The sequence below is a fragment of the Micromys minutus genome, assembly GCF_963924665.1.
Source record: "Micromys minutus genome assembly, chromosome: 22".
Taxonomy (NCBI): domain Eukaryota; kingdom Metazoa; phylum Chordata; class Mammalia; order Rodentia; family Muridae; genus Micromys; species Micromys minutus.
The window spans coordinates 1,444,611-1,464,356 of NC_137957.1; the positions used below are offsets into that span (position 1 = coordinate 1,444,611).

The following is a 19,746-nucleotide window of genomic DNA, read 5'->3' on the forward strand; positions in this document are numbered from 1 at the left end:
TCAGGTGGCTTGTCTCAGCCGGGCTGCTCTGACCGGGATCTGTCCGTCTGCTTGGGGACCCCTGGGTCCCCTCAGGTTTGGAAGCAACAGCTTTCCTGTCCCACTTGGTTACCAGTCTCTTCCATCTATTTTGGGACAGTGTCCAGGTCCCCCTATTCCCATGATCCAGCTGGGTCCTTGTCAGCTCTTGATCCAAGACTTGATTGTCCTATAGATGGTAAAGACCAGGCCCACACTCTGGGATGGTTTTATTTTCTTTTATTTTTTTTTTAAAAAAGCCCCTAAACTCTACGGCTTCAAGGAAGCGCCAGAGAAACATAAGTTCATTTCTGTACATGTCGTAAAGCAAGAACTCAGCTCCCGCGACCAAGGCCTGGCCCTCCCGTGGGACCGCCTCTCTGCTGCCCCGGGATGGGCGTTAAGGCGATTCTGTCCCGTGGGGCCTATACCAGTCCCTGTGCGGTGACCATTCCGCGCTCCGCCCCGGCTTTGGTGCAGCATTGTGGTAGTGCACGCGCCTCCCCTTTGGTGGCTGAGGCCTCCCCGTGTGACACCCATGCCCCGGGCCTGCCCCCCTCGAGAAAATGGCCTTTGGATTGAGGGGACAAGCTGGACTTTATGAGCTAACAGGGGCGCAGCAGGGACGGCGCGGCGCTTCTTTCCTGGTTTTAAATAGTTAATGCTCTCGAAGGGGATGACGAGACACGGGTGTAGAGATTTCCTTCAACAAAGTCCTGTGTGAAGGAAGTGACCCCAAGTCCTGAAAGATGGTGCCTGCAGACAGGCCAAGGAGCCCAACACCACCAAGCAAACTGTCAGCTTCCTGGACACCGCCTGGAGGTCTCCGGCAGCGGCCGCACCCTCACTTGTGTCGCTGCAGCGATTTTCTCTTTCTCCTCTTGAAGAAGCAGCAGCACCTGCACAGGAGACAAGGGTGGTGACGGGGAATGTGGAGAATGGCGACCCAGTAGTTGATACGGCGCAATGGGGGAAGGGGCGGTGATGGGGAAACAGCGGCCAGCACGGGCAGGCTCTCAGCCACTGCACACCCTGAGCCTTACTTGGTTTCATCTGCCACCTCTACTTCTGCAGGGGCCGCAATGGGGGCATTGGAGTGGCCCGCAGTGGGGTCGTCTGCGTTCAGCTCCCCATTAGTGGAGTTCAGTGCCTGAAGGGTCAAAGCGATCAGGTTAGCACCACTGCTTGCTCTGCGACAGATGTCACAGGCCCCTCCATCCCCTCTAGGACCACCCCTCACCTGGTTCTTGGCGTGGAGCTGAGCTTTGTCACGATGTGGTGGCTGGGAGGGCACGTCAGGATGGACGGTGCCGATAGGTGTCGGCTGCGAGAGCGGATGTCAGGACAGGATGGAGCCGCAGGTGTCGCTGCAGCCCCAGGACAGTTCCTGACCCGCGCCCTGGTCCCAGCCGCCCCTCACTGTGGAGAGGTCGGCCCCCCCACCGAAGCTCCCACCCACGCCCTAGTGTATAACCACCTGCACCCCTTCTCCAGTGGGCATCTCAATCTGAACCCCTTCAACTATTGGGCTCCCAACCTGGGGTACCTCTTATAGGGGTGCCCACCTACTGCACCCCGAGTTCTAACCCGGAGCTCTCACATCACCCGCTCGTACCAGGGGCTTGCCGGCCCAGTCATACTCGTAGTCAAACACGTAGCCGCTGCGGTCAAAGAGGTCGGTGAAGAGCTTCCTCAGGTAGTCATAGTCCGGCTTCTCAAAGAAGTCTAGGCGCCGCACATAGCGCAAGTAAGTGGCCATCTCCTCTGCGGAACAGAAGAACCAGGGACCGCGGTCACGTGGGGGAGCCCAGTAGGGAGGGGTATGGCTCTAGAGGTGTGGCCACACGATGGGGCAGAACTAAGGGGGCGGAGCACAGCCGCTGGCTCCTTACCGGGAAAGCTTTCGCACAGCACCTCGATGGGCGTGGCACGCTTGGTGTCTCCAATCTTCTGGTAGCGTTCCTTCAGCGTGTCCGCCTGCGCGATAGGACCCACAGTGTTATCGGAGTCTGCACCCAGGGTCCATACCCACACCCCATCGCCCCACTCCAGAGGCCCCACCCACCTTGAGCCCCTGCCAGGGCAGACTGCCGCGCAGGAAGTACATGAACATGTGTCCCAGCGCCTCCAGGTCGTCCCGGCGGCTCTGCTCTGCGGGGACAGCACGGGCTCAGACCTCAGACGGGGCCCCGGGCCCCAGCTTCCTCCGCCCGCTGCCCACAGCGCCGCTCACCCTTGCCCAGGTGCGTGTTGATGCTCATGTAGCGCGCCGTGCCCGTCAGGCTCTTGTGCTCGCGGTATGGGATGTGCTTCTTGGTCTCAGGGTCAATGTACTCCTTGGCCAGCCCAAAGTCGATGATGTGGATGGAGTGCTGCCGCTTGCTGCCTGGCCGCCCAACCAGGAAGTTTTCGGGCTTCACATCACGGTAGATGAGGCTCTTGGTATGTACGTACTCCATGCGCGTGATCTGCGGGTGACTGGAGTCAGTGGAGGCTCAGCGCCCCGGCCCAGGCCCGCTCACCCGCCCCGCCTGCCCCACCCCTCCGCACCAGCTGGATGGCGATCATCAGCACCGTCTTCAGCGTGAAGGTGCGGTCGCACAGGTCGAACAGGTCCTCCAGGCTGGGCCCCAACAGCTCCAGCACCATGGCATTGTACTTTCCGCAGGGGCCAAAGTAGTAGACCTGAGGGACACCCTCTGCGAAGGAAACACCCATGCTAGGTCTGGAGACCCTGCCCGCCTAGGGGCGCAGCCCTACACCCGTGTCCGCCTCACCTGTGGTGCTGAGCTGCTTGTAGAAGCGGTACTCCAGGTGCAGCTGCGGGGCCCGGGACTTGATGGGCTCCTGTGGGGCAGAGGACTGTTACCCAGGCCCTCTTCCCGGGCAGGGGCACAGGGCAGGGCAAGGCAGGGCACACTCACCAGCTTGATAGCCACGTACTCATTCGTATACAGGTTCTTTCCTGGGGAGGCAACAGAGAGACTGTCAGGACTGCGGACTACCTAGTCCAGCCCACCCAGATTCAAGGATGTATGTACTCTCCTCAGAGCACAGTTCACAGAAGCACACGGAAACGAATCTCCTCCCATTGGCTGTTAAAGTTCCAACTGCCCAGGAGTCCCAGCACTAGCTGTACCTCTCTACTTGCATGCAGTCATGGGGAGATGTCGCCCCTGGGTCCCAGAAGTCACAACTGAGCCCATTCTCACTTTGGAGGCAGTCCCACAAAACCATACATGCTGCCAAGATGGCTGGCCAAGGGGACGTGCTGGTCGGTTCCTGTGCTGCTGACCCCAGACTGCTGAATCCAGCAGTAGGCTTAGTTAGCCCCACTAACCTCTCTTTGCAGGGCTCCTGTCTGGTGTCTGAGCACAGCCCCAGCCCCTCAGCACCCTAGGTTCATCTTAGTCACAAAGACCATCTCCAGGGCCACACCCCAGTGGCTGCACCGGCCACACCTGCAGGGAAAGGCCTTGCACACTGCAGCAAGCAGAGCCACTGGGATGGGTTCTGTGACCACGTTGTGTCTGCAACTGCCACAGCCGCTGTTAGGGCCTCTGCCCCAGTCACAGCCAGCAGGGAAGCTCACTCCCTGGGTGTCTCCATCATTCTCCAGCGGCCAAGGACATCAGCATGCAGCCCTCTTTTAGAAGCCTTCTAGTTGGGTTTCTCTTTGCCGGTGGTGAAGCAACATGGAGTTTCTTCGGCTCAGGGATAGTCGAGGTCGCCATGGGTCTGGTCTCTACCCCTCACCCCGCAGGCACCTCAGATCTCCTAGGTGAGCAGCCAAGGCAAGAGCAAGCCTTCCCTTGCAGGAAGGCAGAGCCTGCATAGTGTTAAGTCAGTTCTCCTCTGTGAGGGTTTCTTCGGTCTCCCTGGGCTATGCCTCTCCATGCTGGAAAGTCAGGCTTACCCAAGGGAGTGCCAGTCTCCTCAGCTGCAGTTGGAACTCCTGCCTACGAGCTGATGTCTCTAACTTTAGTCACCTCAGGATCACTCTTCTTCTGTGGCCCTCTCCCCTGGGTTCTCACTGATCCAACCTGTTCTTCTGCTGGCCTCCCTAGCACCTGAGCCAAGTGTTTAGGGGACCCAGGTTCCCTGTGCTGATGACAGGCACCAGAGGTCTTGAAGGATGTCAGACCACACAGGCAGAAGGTGTAGAAGCCTCAGACATGTGGGCACGGGCATTCTGAGTCCACAGTACACAAGTGTGCCCCTCCATCATAGTCAAGAGCATCTGCAAGCTGCCAGCCTCAGTTCAAGCCTGAGCCCCCCCCAGATTCAACAGAAAGACGTGAGAATCCCCCAAGTTGTCCCTGACCCTCACAGGTGTGTGTGTGTGTGTGTGTGGCATGTCTGATTTTTTTTTCTTAAATGTGTGGGAACTGGGGAGGCAGCTCAGCAGTGAAGAGCACTGAATGCTCTTCAGTTCTTAGCACCCACATGAGGCCTCAAAACAGCCCCTACCTAACTTAATTCTGAGGGACCCAGTGCACCCTTTCAGACTCCCTAGGCTGGAACACAGTGCAGCGACACACACAGACAAAGCACCCATACACACAAAAACTGTGTGTGGAGGGCTAGGCATGTTGGCACACACCTTTGATCCCAGCACTTAGAAGGCAGAGGCAGGCAAATCTCGAGTTCTGGCTAGCCAGATCTACAGGGCAGCCAAAGCTACATGGTGGTACCCTTCCTTACAAAAGGGAGAGGGGGCCCATCATCAGAAGAAGAAAGCTACACAGACATAAGGGCTTCAACTCCCAATTTAATGAACAAGTCTCACTCTACAGAACCAGGCTCAGCAGCCCCAGGCCTGGTCCAGACCTCAGAGTAAGGAAGGCAGGACGAGCGGGTGAGGGTGAGGGTTCAGAGTAAGGAAGCAACTCACTCTCACCAGGGAAGTTAATACCTTCAAAGCTCACTCTAAATTTGTGGGGGTAGGGAAAGGCAGACAAGTTCTCAATGTGTAGCCCAGGCTGGCCTGCCCCTTCTGAAGAGCACCCGCCTCAGTATCCTGAGTGCTGTGAGGTTGGTTGGTTCACAGCTGGGGCTAGAACCCTAGCCTGGCTCATAGAAATCATGCATTACCACTGAGGTGCTCGTCCTAACCTAGGTTAGGGTGTAAACAGCTGACAGGGACTCTGGGCATCTAGTGGTGAGGGGGCTGGACCTGCACTCCAACAAAGGCCAAAGTGCACAAGCTGGGGGCACAGGCTCCACCCCTAACAGGGAGAAGAGAAAACAAAATGCTCCTGCACCCAGCTTCCCACAGACAGGAATGCACAGGATGAGGGACCCTTTCAGGACTCACACTAAGTTCCTGCACAGTGATCTGTACTAGGACAGGAGCCGTGAGTGCTGCCCCAGCTGCCTGAGGACAGGACCCCCTGTGTGCACATGCATATATTCAGGACTGTAGTTTTTCTTTTCTTGGTTTTTCAAGACAGGGTTTCTGTGTGGCCCTGGCTGTCCTCCAACTCAGAGATCTGTCTGGCCTACCTTTGCCTCCGGTTGCTGGAATTAAAGACGTGGTCACAATGGTTGGCTTCAAGGTTGCAGTTTGGTGTCTTACTGTGTAGGAACCATCTTTCAGCTGGGCTTCAAGAGACTCCTGAAGCCGAAAGGCTCAGAGGCCCTGCACCAGGATGGGGCGTGTGCAGCCTTGAGCAGGCCAGTGCGTGCTAGAATACTCTGCTCTGGGAGAAGGGAACGGGAGCCCATGCGGTCCCCTCAGTGTAGGCAGACTGTCCTCCAGGCTCTGTGCTCCTTATTGGCCCAATGGGAAGTGCCATTGGTAATGCACAGCCAAACCTCAGGGGCTGGTGGCCAGTGTGCCCCCAGGAGCACTTCCCTCACATGACCACTCCGGGCAAGGCCTGGGACCTGATGGGCCTAGTGATGGGCAGGAAACAGGATACACAGGACTCACCTAGGCGAAGCTCCCCGAAGTTCCCACAGCCTATTTTCTTGCCGACTCGGAAGTTGGGGCCCACCATCAGGACCCCTGAGCTGGTTCCCGAAGTACGGACGCCGTGGTTGCTCCGATTCGTGCCGGTTTTGGACATTCTCCTACCCTCCTCCAACTCCCCCTTCCCTCCTTTCTTGTCAAAATCCATAAGTTTGTGGTACCCTGGCCTCTCCACGGTGACTCTGCCGTGAGATCCGAGTGCGAAACCTGAGCTCGCGCCCGGCCTAGTACACCATAGCGCCCGGTGGCCCCTCGGCTCCCGGCTATTGACACCCGGGTACGCTCACAGGCCCGGCCGAGGTGCTCATCTTGATGGCCTCAGGGTCACTTGCAGAGAGAGAAGACATTCTGCCAACAGGTCCCACCGCCTTAAATCTTGTGGTGCCCAGCTGTGAAGAAACAGAGGCACAGGTTAGAGGGCAGAGCACATGAGGTGCCCCTGGTGAACTGTACAGAAAGGTCTTTGCAGGTCTCAACAGAACTGATAAGATCCCTGCGGGAACTGATAAGATCCCTGCGGGAACATACATGCCTGCCCACCCAGGGATAGGCCAGAGACCACAGCAGAGGCTTCTGTGGTGTGACCAAATGGAAGCCGACAGAAGACTTTCCACATAGCAACATCTGCAGTACAGAGTTACTCAGCTCTAGGGGGATTTGGGGTCATTTTTCTTGTGACCAGGACAGCCAAACTGTTACACACTGCAGGTCCCATGAGAGCTAGGCCAAGAAGCAGCTATGGTTCCTTCACGCTGGGCATTCCACCGCCTGCCAACCTCAGGCCTGCAGGAACCCACAATGCCTCTGTCCAGCTGCTCTCTCCAGCCAGCCTGACCCAAGACCAGCTGCCAGAGCTGGCCTTTACCACTTTGTGGGTGCTTCTGCCCCCTACCCAGTCCCTGGATAGGAGAAAAAGGAGGAGAGAGGGAAGAGAGCTAGATCCCTAAATCTAATTTCTTTTGTTTCTTCTTTGAGCAAAACTACTAACAAACCACAGTCGACAACCAGTAACTGTTCCCCTTGGTCCTCACATTTAAATACCTCTCCAAAGTCTCCAGAATTCCAAACATCATACAATCACAGAAACTATCTGCAGCTGGCAAAACCACCCCTCCACTAGAGCACGGAGCACGTCAGCCTGAAGCAGCCCCGTGTCCCCACACCTGGGATTAAAACAAACACAGCCTTTAAAGAAACCAAATGTCTACATTTATCACCATACCCTAAGGCATCAGAGCGAACTCGCTGTCCAACTGTGAGCACAGGCCAACCTCAGGTGTCATTTGTCAAGAATGTCCCATTTGAGTCAAAATCTCTCTAAACAGGTAGAGGGAGTCCTGTCTCCACCTCCCTGGCACTGGGACTATGAGCTTGGGCAGCCACCCTTTGCTGGTGTCTCTGAGACAGGACCTGCTGCGGACGACTCAGAGATCTGAAGGTGTGGCTGCCATGCCTGCTTTTCTGTGGGTGCTGGGGTCTTTTGGGTTTGGCTGTGGTAAGTACCTATGCAGGTTTTGTTTTGTTTTGAGATGCAGCCGAGGTCAGTCTTGGGCTGAGTTCTCAGGCACAGGCTCCCACAGGTAGCCATGCAGGGGGTGTGGATACATGTGGGCCCTGCAGCAATCCCAGCAGCAATCTAGGCAGTGATTTGCATGTGTGCTCACTGTTGACACACATTTCCCTGCTGGGCTGTGGCTGCAGTGAGACACCCACTGTCCACTGAGAGTGTTCACATACACTAGCTCTCCCGCTAGGGAGTGAGGGAACCAACAGGCTGGCCTGGCAGTGGACAAGTCCAACCTCCTCCTCTAGCACCCAACAGGGACTCTTCTCAAGATAAAGGGGACCCCTAGAAAAACCCGTGAGGTATAGGGCCCTCTTCCAGCTCAGACTCATACTACACAGGCCTAGGAGATTCTATGGGGTGCATGTGTCCCACAGCAGCGTCACCATGAGGCTCTACAATGAGGACACTAGCTATACCACAGGCCACCAAGGATCTGCACCCTGCCTAGGACACCCACAAAAACACCCTAGGACAAGCCAAGCCATCCTCAGGTCCCATCCTTTCTCATCATGGATATCATGGGGGAGGGGCTCTTAGAAACACTTCACGGTCTCAATGGGGTAAGCCTGCTCCTGTCCCTCTCTCATCGGGACACTGGTAATAACATGGGAGGCAGAGGAAGGCACACCTGAAAGACTGGCACCATGAGCTGCCAGCGCTGTGGCCTTAAAGACAAAGAGGAGACGGGTATGAACAGGGGCCTGCCCAAGGAACTGTGTCTACACGGGTGGGTGCAAGAGCAGGAGACTGGCAGGGCTGTGCCCAGGCCAGAAGAACCTGGTAAGGATTACAGAGCAGGAAAAAGCAGTCGCCTTCACTCTTGCTCAAATATCACTTAGAAGAGCCCCTCAGAGCCTCTGTGCTGCATGACTACCTCCTCAGGGCTCCTCTTCCCATGAAGAAGGACTAAAAGGGCAGAGCACTCAACCCACTGTGCTGGAGGCCCTGTGTCCCACCTCTAACACAGAAACAAAATGTGGGGGTACACACTCATGTCAACATGCAGAAGGATCACAGTTCAAGACCAGCCTGAGCTACACAAAATCCTGTTCACAAAAACATCAGAGGTCAACAAAATGATGGCTCAGGTAAGGCTGCCTGTACCAAACTTGATAAGCTACATCTTGTTCCCAGAATCTACGCTGTGGGGATAACTGACCACAAACACACAGGTGTATAGACACACCACCCTTCTCCCCACCATTCAGGGAGAGAGCCCAGGATGCTAGCCGACACCTCAGGGCGATCACCTCACACACAGGGAAGGATCAGAGAGGGTTGGAGGGGAAGCGGAAGAACTTGTGTCCTGCTACAGAGCTGCACACACCTCAAGCCCCCGGACAGGACATCACCTGGGGAGTTGGGTGTGCTCAGCCTGTGCCCAAGTGCACCCTTCACAACCTACAAGAGGCCACCATGGGCTGGGTGGAGGGGTGCAGGAGGCAGCAGCATCAGAAGACCCTAGAGTGTGGACCTTGCTGTGCCAGATGCAAGGAGCAGGACAGGGATGTCAATGTCAACAAAGAGGAGCCACCTGCTTATCACACAAACATGGGGCATCCCAGGTCACTAGAAGCAGGAGGGAGTCTCTGAGGTTTGGAGAGAAAGCACCCAGACGGGGCTTGGTCCTTCAGAGTCCCAGCAGCAGAGGACATGACTCTTTGTTCTGGGGAGGACAAGGATGGGCCCACTGGTCTTCCTCAGCCTAGCTCAATGGCTGCACACCAGAGACCTGCAGAGCTGCCCACAGCAGACCCAGTGGGCACACACACACTGCCACTGTCAGCAGCTACAGGCAGCACACAGCTTAGGCCAGCCAGGACGTGCACAGTGGGAATGGGGCACCTGCTGGGCCGCACTGGGGGGACGACAACAAAGGAGAGAGGGGTCCTGCACAGGGCACTGACCACAGGTGGGCTCAGAGCAGGCTGGAGGAGGAAGCAAGCTCTGATGTACCCTGTGCGTTTCAATCATGACCTTCCTGGGCCAGTATGTGTGCTTCCTAAATGGACATGGCAGCCAAGTAACACCAGAGTCACCTGTGCATCTACTATCCCCAAGCATCCTATAATACAGTTGGGGACACAACAGCCACTGCTTGTCAGCTTCACGGTGTCAGGGGAGGTGGGTAAGCCAAGGAGGCCGTGACAACTGGTATGATAGGGCCATGACTGTGTGGGATGGTGGGCATGACCACCCAACACACGGACCAACCCTCCTCGCTCACAGAAGAACTAGGCTGACAGGGCTACGTGGCCATCAGTAGTGCCCAAGAGAGTGGCTATCACTCCAACACGGAGGGACAGTGAAACAGGAAACCCTGGTACCAGGCAGCTAGCTGTGCTGTCTTAGGCACACCTGCGTGCAGGGTGACCTGAGACCCCAGAGAAGAGGAAATGCCTCTAGCCCTGGTCCTGGTTGAACCTTGGAGCTAAAAATAGAGCCCTTGGAAGGAGGGCAGAGCTCCCCAGTCCTAAATAAACCCTCCCTGGCCTGACACACAAGGCCCAGAGAGCCCAATTCTTTCTCCATGTGAGGCTGTCTCCAGAGGTGAGCTCAGGCTCAGGGGAAATGCTGGGCTGGCTGAGTGAGGCTAGGCCACAGAGCCAGCTCCATGGTGCCCACTGTTCAGGGAGCTGGCCAACAGCAAGCTGGACTCCTAGAGGAGACACACAGCCCTCCTTGCAAGGCCCCACACGCACCTGCCCTGTTCTTTTTGGGTTCCCCCATCTTGCTGGGGCCCTGGCTGCTCCTCTGCTGAAGGCCCCCAAGCCCCTTCCCTGCATCTCCACTTAGTGATGTCACAGTCCCTGGCTGACGTCACTGGCAGTTCCCAGGCTAGACCTGGTACCCACCTAAGGGAACAAGCAGGGACAAAAGCTACCATAAGAGCCCTGCAGTGGGCAGAGTCTGGGCTGCAGCTCCAGAGCTGTGGCACAGGGGACTCCCAGCACTGAGTGTCCTGGAAGGCAGCTGGAGAAATGTGGGGATCAACCCAAGCTAGGAAAGGAGCCTGATCAAAAAGGAGCTGGTGCCACCTGGTCAGGATCTGATGACCAAGAGATATGCGCCATCCCACAAGGATGATGACAACGGCAGAGGGAGAGACCGTGAGACTTGCACAGGCCTGCGCAATGGCCAGGGGACTTCTCGGTACCTTATCTTAGGAGGAAAGCACCTCAATACCACCATGGCTTACCTGCTCCTGGTCTGGGTGAGTGTGGGAGTGCTGGGCTCTGCTGGGCAGGGGAGCCATGCCTCTGTGTGTGTATGTGTGGCGGGGGGCTTGCTGCTTTGCATGGAGCTCATGAAAAGGCCTAGACCACAGTCCTGGAAAAACCTGTGTTTGTGCCAGTGTGACAGTGAGGGTCACGCGGGTCATCTGGGGGACCCATCAACAGACTGTGGGCTCAGCCACATGAACTGCAGAGTTTGAAATGCTTGAACACACTAACACAACTGTGTGAGCACTGACACACGACAGCACATGGACCCACTGGAAGCTGCAGCCCAGTGTCCAACAGTGTACACTGTTGAGTGTGGAGTCACTACCCTGCTGTCTGCACCTCTGAGATAAACGACAAAAACCAGGAGGGCTGAAGGTGAGGGCAGGCAGGAGCACTCAGCTCTTCTACTCCTCACCAATCAAGTCAGATGGCATCCCCCAGGGACTGAGGACCTCCTACCCTCTGTACCCATATGGGCTGCCATAGGTGCTATGGGACAGAGTCTCTTGGGCTCTGTGGGATCTCCTGACCCACATCTCAACAAAGGTGACTCTGCTCCTAGGAAACTATGGACCACGTCTGGGGACACAGGGTGGCTATAACCACGAACCTAGGGCGCTGCTCAACACCCACAGAGCCTAAGCCCACACAGTCCCACTGCAAAGCCCAGGGGAAGCCAGGCTCAGGGCTGGGCACGGTGCTCAGTGGACGCATGGACGTGGACAGGCATCAACCACTCATCACAGCCTACTGTGGTGGCACTGTCAACTGCACACAAGAAAGAACAACTAACCCAGTGCCCAGCCAAGCAGGCAGCCATTTGTCCTCTGCCCCCCCCCCCAGCACTTTTACCCAAGCTGGCAGAAGATTCTTCTGCCTTCTTGCCCTAACTGTGGAAGACAGGTGTAAGCCACCATCCTCGGTTTTAACATTTTAATAACAGTATACTAGGGTGGGGGGCCCAGAACTAGACATTCTTATATAGGTGAAGGTGACCACAAACCTTAACTCTGAGGAGACATCTGTCCAGGAGACAGCTCACCTCAGTACTGCCATAGTCGGCATGTGGAGGGCCCAGCACACACCACTGGCCTCCATTGGGTGGGGTCAGGTTGGCATCAAGTGAAGCACAGGCACACAGCTGCCCACCAGGAGGAGCAGAGTCTGTTCTGCCTAGGCCACGCCTCCTCTCAGGGGCCCAATTGGACAGCCAAGAGCAACATGCAGATTTCCCAGGAGCCCACAGGGGCATGTCCCGACAGGAAGCACAGGCCTCAGACACAGTGAGTGGGAGAGGACAGGCTAGCGTCTGGAGATGCACACTGCCTGCCAGCCCTGTGGGTCTCAGCTACCCAGAGCCTAGCCCTTCAGTGCCCAGCGCAGCTGCAGACTGGGGGCTTCTGGCAAGGCCTGCCCCGTGTTCCTGCTCCCCATGCCCTCCCCTAACCTGCATACATACCTGAAGACCCTACACAGGCCTCCGTCTCAGCTATGGGTAACTTTAGCTGCCCCAGGGGTACCCTCAATCTTTCCCACTATAACCCCAGGAAAACATGCACAGATCAAATCCCAGGACCCAAAGAGTTCAAGGCCATCCATCCTCAGCTACATAGAGGTCAACCCAGGCCACCTGGGGATGCTACCTCAATAACGTATAGCAGATTCCAGGACAGTTTCCCTGGGTGTAGTGCCACAAACCTATGCCCCAAAATTTAAGAAACTGAAATAGGTATGAATTTAGGGCCAACCTGGACTATATGGTGAGTTTAAGGACAGCCTTAGCTACAGAAGTTGTGATCCTATCTCAAATAACAAACAGGGATGCTGAGATGGCTCAGCGGGCAAAGCTCTCAGCATGCAAATCTGACAGCCTGTATCAGTGTGGAAGGTCCAGACCAGCCAGGCTCCACAACAGAGCCCTTATGTCAAAACCAAAACCTCACCAAATTGTCCTCTAACCTCCACAAGCACACAATGGTGTGTGACACCCACTTACATGCACACCTGAGATACTGCATCAAAAGAGCCAAGCAGGTGATCACAGTACTTAGGACCCACAGCAGGAGGATCTGGTGTTTGAGAGGGTTTGTTTGAGAACATCCTAATCCACATGAGCCCTTCTCTCACAAATCTAAAGTTAAAAAAAGCAAAATGGGGTTTCTTCTACATGGAAGTCAGTGCGTGGTGCCCTGGCTGGAGACTCACACCTATGGTCCTCCCTCTGGCACACACAGACCATTGTCCTTTTGTCCCACGGTTTGTGCCCTGCTGTCACAAGCTTGTACAGTTCCATGTGGGGACACCGTGGTTTCCAGCTTTCGCTACAGATTCAGTGTGAGGCTGCGTGCTGCCACTGGACTCTGACCATGTCAGAGACTCTGGAAGATCTGTCTTTTAACAGGGTGTGACCTCAATCTGTCTCACCCTGGTGACATTGAGCTGTTCCGAGAGGCAAGGGTGTGGTAAGAGGCCCAGGGCAACCTGAAGGTTCACTTCTTCAGAAGAGTAATGGAGGCTGACCAGCAGGAATGGCCCTTTGACCACTGGGTCCTAAATGAGACCAATTTCCCAGTGTGAGGTCTCCTTCGGAGAGGCAAGGATGAGGAGCATCCAAGGGTGTGACCTGGGGCCTTAGTGCAGAGACCGTAGATGCCAAGCATCATGTCCTCACGCGGTCACCAGGCACTAGGGGTGTCCCTCGGGACTGGCAACCAGGGCCTGCTCCTCTGCCGTGTGAGCAAAGACATGAATATGGAACCTGACAGACCTGACAGCTGCAGGTCCCCGTAGCTCTTTGACTGCCACCTGTTGTGGGTGTTCTGTGTCCTCTGTCCAGGATGGGACCTCCTGATGACAGTGCAGTGTGGGGCAGAGCATACAGGGAAGTTCATAGGGTGTGATGTCCCCACAGGCCTAGGGAACATGTCCCACCCAAACACTCCCTGTATGTTTCTGAATTTCAGGAGCGAGTGAAGACCTGCTGAGACTCCCCAACACCACACACCATGAGGTCACCTCTCGGGGACCAGGATGTGAACAACTTTAACCCATTGAGGTCAGAGAAATTCAAGTGCAGGTTCCCACACAAGCATTGCTGCCCAGCCTCTGAATGTTAACAGGTGACAGGGAATGGATAGAACAGCAAAGGGACAGAGTGTATCCTAACCCACAGGGCCATGCAAGATGGGCTTCTTCAGGATGGCTCCAGGGTCACTAACATCAGGCTGCCAGACCCCACCTGGGCCTCCTATGAACAGGTAACCCCTCTATAAAAGGTGCTATGGCCAACTCATGGCACCATGCCCCACAAGCCCCACAAGCCCCAGACTTGGGGTCTTCTCAGCTCACCAGCTAGCTCTCAAGTGAGTGCAGACACATCTCTGTGAGCTTCATGCTTATAGCTGTGCCAACACCAACCAACAGGCTCTCAGGCAAAGACTGACCAGGGCGCAGTCTGGCCCTGGTAAGACTTGCCTGGCAAGCTGATGTCCAGCCTACAAGCACAAGGCTTGGGTCCTGCAAGAGCCACCAAGCCAGTGGACTGCAGATGTGTGGGTGAACCTGGATGAAGTCCTACCAGCTTCTCCATCATGACTTAGCTCTAGGACCCTCAGGCTAAGGCCTCCTTTACACGGCCCCATTTGTCCCCTAGATCACAAGAAAGACACTGGTCTGTCTCATAGCATCCGGACATCAAAGGCCACATTACAGGACACTTAGCCACAGAAGGATCTTACAACCTTGCTTTTCCTCACTTCCCTCACCTGGCTTACCACACAGCTGAGAGCAGGACCTCACCAGTCCCCAACCCCTGGTGGAAAGGGACTGGATGCTGCATCTCAGCAGGGAGAAGTCACACTGTCGATCAAGCAGTACAGTGTTGGTCCTGCTGGTGGGAGTGCACATTCCTGGGTCCTGCATCTCCATGAGCATCCCTCACAAGCTCCCAATGAACACAAATGGTCCCTGGCGTTTGTCTGGCACACCACCATTTGTCCCAATTCACATCTGAGCATGCTAAGGATGGGCATGTGGGAGCAGTTCAATTATCAAGCTTCTTACTGACGTCCTCTGCCAGGGCAGTAACTGATGAAGGAAAAGTCACAAAAACTACATGGTATGACCATGGTGGACAACACTGGCCGTCTGGCTTCTAGGATGTGCTTGGAGCCCACCCACAGTGACCACTCCAAGGTAAAATCAAAGCAGATGAGAGGCCACCTTTCCTCTGAGCATGCAGGCCCCACATCTCACCCCACTTGCCCGCAGCAGGTCCGAGAGCCTAGATCGGCTCTGCTCAGTCCCTCAGTTTCTCCCCATGGTCTTTGTAGGAAGGCTGTGGAGTGATCAGTGTCCAGGCCCTGGAGACCCATAGCACTGCATGCCTGTGATATAAGGCAATGGGGGTGGGGGGACACGGGGACAGGGAACTGGGACGGACCACCAGCCTGTACCACACAGCTCCGGGGGGGAGACGCCCAAAGACACTGATCTTCTCAAGACCCAATCAAACCCCCTAGAGCAGGGGAGGGGCCCAGACAGTGTTCACCCTAGCACCTGACTTGGTTAGCACAATCTCTGGGGTTTCTCCTATACCAACACGGCCTTTGTGCCTTATACCCACCAGCTCCCTGAGTTCTCAGATACCCACTGAGACTCCTGGACAAAGACCCTCATCAGCCTCCAGAGTCCCGAGGGAGGGGCTGGGGAAGAACACTGCAACACAGGTCTCCACCTACACACAACCTCCCAGACTGCTTCCTGCAAACTGCCATCAGGAGGCCACCAAGATGAAAACCATCTGTCCCCAACCTACAAGTCCAGGACACCACAGAAACCACTCTCTGCAGATATTCTTTCTAATGCCATCTCTCATTGAAAAAGTCACGGGTGCACAAAGTTGAGGCTGAAGGGACAGGCAGGGGAACCAGCAGCCTGCTCAGACATCTCACCCCTCCCACCTTGATCCGTGTGTTTCCGGAAAACAAAGCCGGTGGCCAGAGCGGAAGGGGGAGGGCGCAGGCAGCTGGGCCTGGAGTTCCCAAACAGCTCCCCGCAACAGGTCCTCCTCCGCCTAGACAGGACCCCTCTGTCACTGTCCCTAAGACCCCAGCTCTTTCAACAAACCACCAGGACCACAAATAGTAAAGAGTGAATATCAGGAAGAAGGGCTGGGAGTATGGACGGACAAGAAGCCAGAGTCCAGCTGGCAGGAGGCCTGGAGAGCAGGTGCATAAAGGATCTGGGGACGAGAAAGGGATATCGAGAGACACAGAAAAACGTGGGTGGGGGTTACAGGTGGGCTGAACACCTAGGAAAGAAACACAGGGAACTGGAAGTCAGCGCAGGCACACGGATGGGGTCAGAGTGAGACGGAACACTGAGGCAGAATGAGGGGTCTCAGAGGGAGGGTGACCGGAAGTGTGGACGCCTGGGTGCCGCAGGTGAGCTGAGCACCCGGAAAACAGCGCCCACTTGAATTCAGGGACCAGAGAGCCAGAGCAAAGGTGGAGTCAGACAGTGAGGGATACTGAGGCAGGATGACCGGAAGTGGGGGTCGCCCGGTACAGAGTACCAGTCAGGAACCGTAGGGTGAGGACCGTGCTTGACCCGGCGAGGAGTGGGGTTATCCGGGGTCAGTGGGAGTCACAGGGTCCCGACGCGGCGGGGGTGGGGCGCGGCCGACCCTGCGCGAGCAACATTACCTGCGCCCCGCCTGGGGCCCGCGGGCGGCGGTGGCCGAGCTCAGCAGCGCGGCGTTCCCCGCTCCGGGCCCCGCGCACGTTCGCGCTCCGGATCGGGCCCCCGCTCCGGCTCCCGCGCTACCGGGGCCGGCCTCGGCATGTTCGGCGGAGAGGGCCGGGCTCCGCCGCTCCGCCGCGCCCGCTCCGCGGAGCCCCCGCGCGCCTTACGCCGCCAGCGTCGGCCAGCGGGGGGCGGCGGCCTGCGCGCTCCACTGCGCAATCGCAACCGGGCCGCAAGAGGCGTGCGCGTTCTGCGTCACAGCGCGGGGCGTGGCCTTGAAGCACGGAACGCGACTTTACGACAATATGGGTATGATATTGAAGGGGGGGTGCCGTGGCGCTTTACGACGATCAGAGCTGTGGCTTGGAGGCGTGGGCGGAGCTTTACGACAGTGGCGGGGGGGTGGGGCGGGGCTTGAAGATGAGCGCGGAACTTTAACCACAAGGTAGGGGCGTGGCCTAGAGGCAAGGTGCGCGCTTTACGATGGGTTGAGGCAGAGGCCGGGTGGTAGGGCGGAGCTTTACCACAAAAGGGTGTTGGATGAAGGAGGAGCGTGGCTCTATCGCAACGCAGGGGCGTGAGGGAGGAGCGATCACGCCGTTTTGCGACGGCGCCCGTTGGTAAGGAGTCGCCGCGCTACGCCGCCGTGCTCTGCGGACAAGCTTAGGCCACCGGTCTGCGGATCCGGAGGGACACGAGATAATGGTGGCTACCGGAGCGTACCTGAGCTGTGAATAGGACCAGCATCGGCCCCACCCTTGCGGGGGCGGGGTTTATGCAATCCTCCAGGCATCGACTTTTGTTGCCATGGAGACGCGTGGCGGTCTCCCGGGCGCCAACCCACAGCCATGTTTGTGACGTCACTGTCTCGCCACCTGACGTCACGGCGGGCGTTATAGGGGCGTGGCCTCCGGTGGTTGGAGTTGGCACTGGATCCGGAAGTTGCTTCCATAAAAGAAAATACTACTCTAAAATTAATGTCTCGCACCACAGCAAAATGTCGCCTTTGGCTGACGGCAGGTGGTCAGAGTCAGGGCTGCCTGTATCGGTTTTAATTCTTTAAAACTTTATTTTTGAGTTTTTTTTTCTTATTTTGGAGACAGTCTTGCTATGTGTAGTTCAGGCTGCTCCCTAACTCTTCGGAATCCCTCTTGCCTCAGTCATCAAGTGCTAGGGTGACACACCCCTTAGTTTTTCTCGTCGTCCTTTTGCATGGCGATGTCACCCCAGGTGCCAGAACCTCTGGGGTACTGATCCTACAACTGGTCAAACAGGGCTGAACGGCAGCTCCTCTTCCAGCCTCCCGCGCGTAGTACAGACTTGGCTTCCACTGGCACTCAGTCGTGCAGCTTTCAACGTGCTTGTTCATGCATCGCGACAAGAAAGGCGGGGAGGGGCTGCCGAGCATGGTCCCTGGGTGATTCCTGTGCTGCCCAGAGCCCTGCTGGAAGGAGGCTGGCCCCATGAACCTTGCTGCCTCTGCGATGTACATACATACTATGTTGAAGGCGACAGATCTACTCATAAATCCTCAGTGTCTCTGAGACTAAAAACGGTAAACTATCCAGGGAGTCCTCAGTCTAAGTTTCAAATGATGGCATTGGTGGTGAAGTCCCAGAGGATGCATTTTTAGCCAGAAAGCCCCTGGAAAGGCCAGACCTTACTCCGATCCCAGTTTGTCCCTCATTGCTTAGGGAGTAGAAGAAAAAAAAAACCCAAGAGGTGATTACGGCGTCCACTGGAAAGGTGAATCAAGTTTTGAAGTAGTTGAGTGTGCACTCCCAGAAGTTGCAGACTGTAGAAAAGTCCAACCGTAGCCTCTTCCTCCTTTCTTGCTACAACACGATTCTCTCCTGAGCTGGGAGCCAGAGCAGGAGTGTGCACACAGTAGGTACTCAACCTTTGTGCAGTGACTGCTTGAATGACTCATTAAACACAGCCTCACAGATGTTGGAGAAGCCAGGCTTTTCCTTTTTTAGATGTCCTGGCCTTACTGTATCCCCCTCTTCAGGACCTCTTCTGGGAAGGGTGGGCTGGTTACTCACCTCTTAAAGCAACAAGGGGCTGTGGAGCTCAAAGTATACAGGAGTTGAGGCCAGGACTAGAGCCGCCACACGCGTGACTGTGGAGCAGTCGCCCTCTCTGGTCCTTCCTCTAACTTAAGGTTAATGGCAAGGCCTGTGGGGAGTCCAAGAATGACGGAAACACCGCCAGGTGCAAGGGACTGTTCTTGACAGGGCAGTTCCAGCAGAACTTTGACCAGCCCCAGGTCTCCTGCTGCAGGCTGGGTAGTCTCGGGTCCCTTTTTATGTTCCGTTACAGAGGCTGAGGGTTAGAGAAATAGTGTCCTTGTGCCACTGCACCACCACCCTGTTCCCGTGCTTCAGTGGGGAATACCACGATCTCCCAATGTCAGCTATAGTGGGGTACAGTGCCCCCACATCATCAGTTTCAGGACTAAGGGGTGGGGAAGGATGGGATGAGGGAAACCACAGTTCTCAATCCCGTGAAGCAGCAAGGACCACAGGGTAGCAGGGCAAAAGGGATAGCCAAAAGACCCCAGGACCACCCAGCCTACCTGATTGGCCCAACACGATCCAATCAGATCCTCTCCTGGGACAGCTTTGCCTGACCCCTTGTCCATCCTGATTAGTCCACCCTGAGCTGCTCAGGTCCTCTCCTGAGAACCGTGATATAGCCTGGTCTGGTGAAGTTGGAGCCCAGAGGCTGTGGGCAAAAATCTGTAATCTCGCACTGAGGAGGAGGCTAACCTGGGCTACAGATGCTATGTCACAACAGAATTTTTATAAGAATGGCAATAAGTTGGTGAACTAAGCTGGAACTATTCATGTTTAAGTGCAGCTTAGGGCAAGTTGCTGACTCAAGTTGCTTTTCCAAAATAAAATTTCTCCCCTTTCTCCTCCTCCTCTTGCTGTATTTGTTTGAGTTTGTTTTGATTGGCACTGGCCTGGAACTGACTCTGGCCCAGGGTGACCTTAAGTTTCACCTGGGTGTTGGGACAACAGGTGATACACGGTCATGCTCAGCAGGGTTTGAATATAAATTTTATTGTTTTTTTTTTTTTGTGTGGGTGTGTTCAGTTTTGTGTGCCACAGCACATGTTCCGGTCAGAGGCCGAGGTAATGGAGTCCACGTTTCCTCTGGCTTTATGGAGGGTTGGGTATTGAACCCAGGCCATGATACCATCAAGCCAA

At 56.0% G+C, this 19,746-nt stretch overlaps 1 protein-coding gene across 2 annotated transcripts; it reads right to left on the reverse strand.

Moving 5' to 3' along the window:
* Positions 1-243: 243 nt before the first annotated feature.
* On the reverse strand, positions 244-16,734 carry CSNK1G2 (casein kinase 1 gamma 2). 2 transcript variants are annotated; one of them, XM_080935463.1, is made up of 12 exons: positions 16,492-16,734; positions 5,954-6,381; positions 2,943-2,983; positions 2,796-2,865; positions 2,569-2,717; positions 2,252-2,486; positions 2,084-2,169; positions 1,911-1,995; positions 1,634-1,782; positions 1,259-1,342; positions 1,062-1,168; positions 244-917 (listed from the first exon to the last, which is right to left on the reverse strand). In XM_080935463.1, the coding sequence occupies exons 2-12, from the start codon at positions 6,138-6,140 to the stop codon at positions 863-865; spliced, it is 1,248 nt and encodes a 415-aa protein (XP_080791589.1). In that variant the 5' UTR covers positions 6,141-6,381; positions 16,492-16,734; the 3' UTR covers positions 244-862. The 2 variants fall into 2 exon arrangements, with proteins under 2 accessions (XP_080791589.1, XP_080791588.1); XM_080935462.1 differs by having other exon boundaries at positions 1,062-1,342.
* Positions 16,735-19,746: the final 3,012 nt, after the last annotated feature.

What these genes read in the sequence shown, in the direction of transcription:
- CSNK1G2 (XM_080935462.1), bottom strand. Translation starts at nt 6,140, where the DNA reads ATGGATTTTGACAAGAAAGGAGGGAAGGGGGAGTTGGAGGAGGGTAGG. An exon ending in CAACACGCACCTGGGCAAGG is followed by an intron (nt 2,170 to 2,251) that starts GTGAGCGGCGCT and finishes CTGTCCCCGCAG; the next exon opens with AGCAGAGCCGCCGGGACGAC. An exon ending in GAGGTGGCAGATGAAACCAA is followed by an intron (nt 918 to 1,061) that starts GTAAGGCTCAGG and finishes TCTCCTGTGCAG; the next exon opens with GTGCTGCTGCTTCTTCAAGA.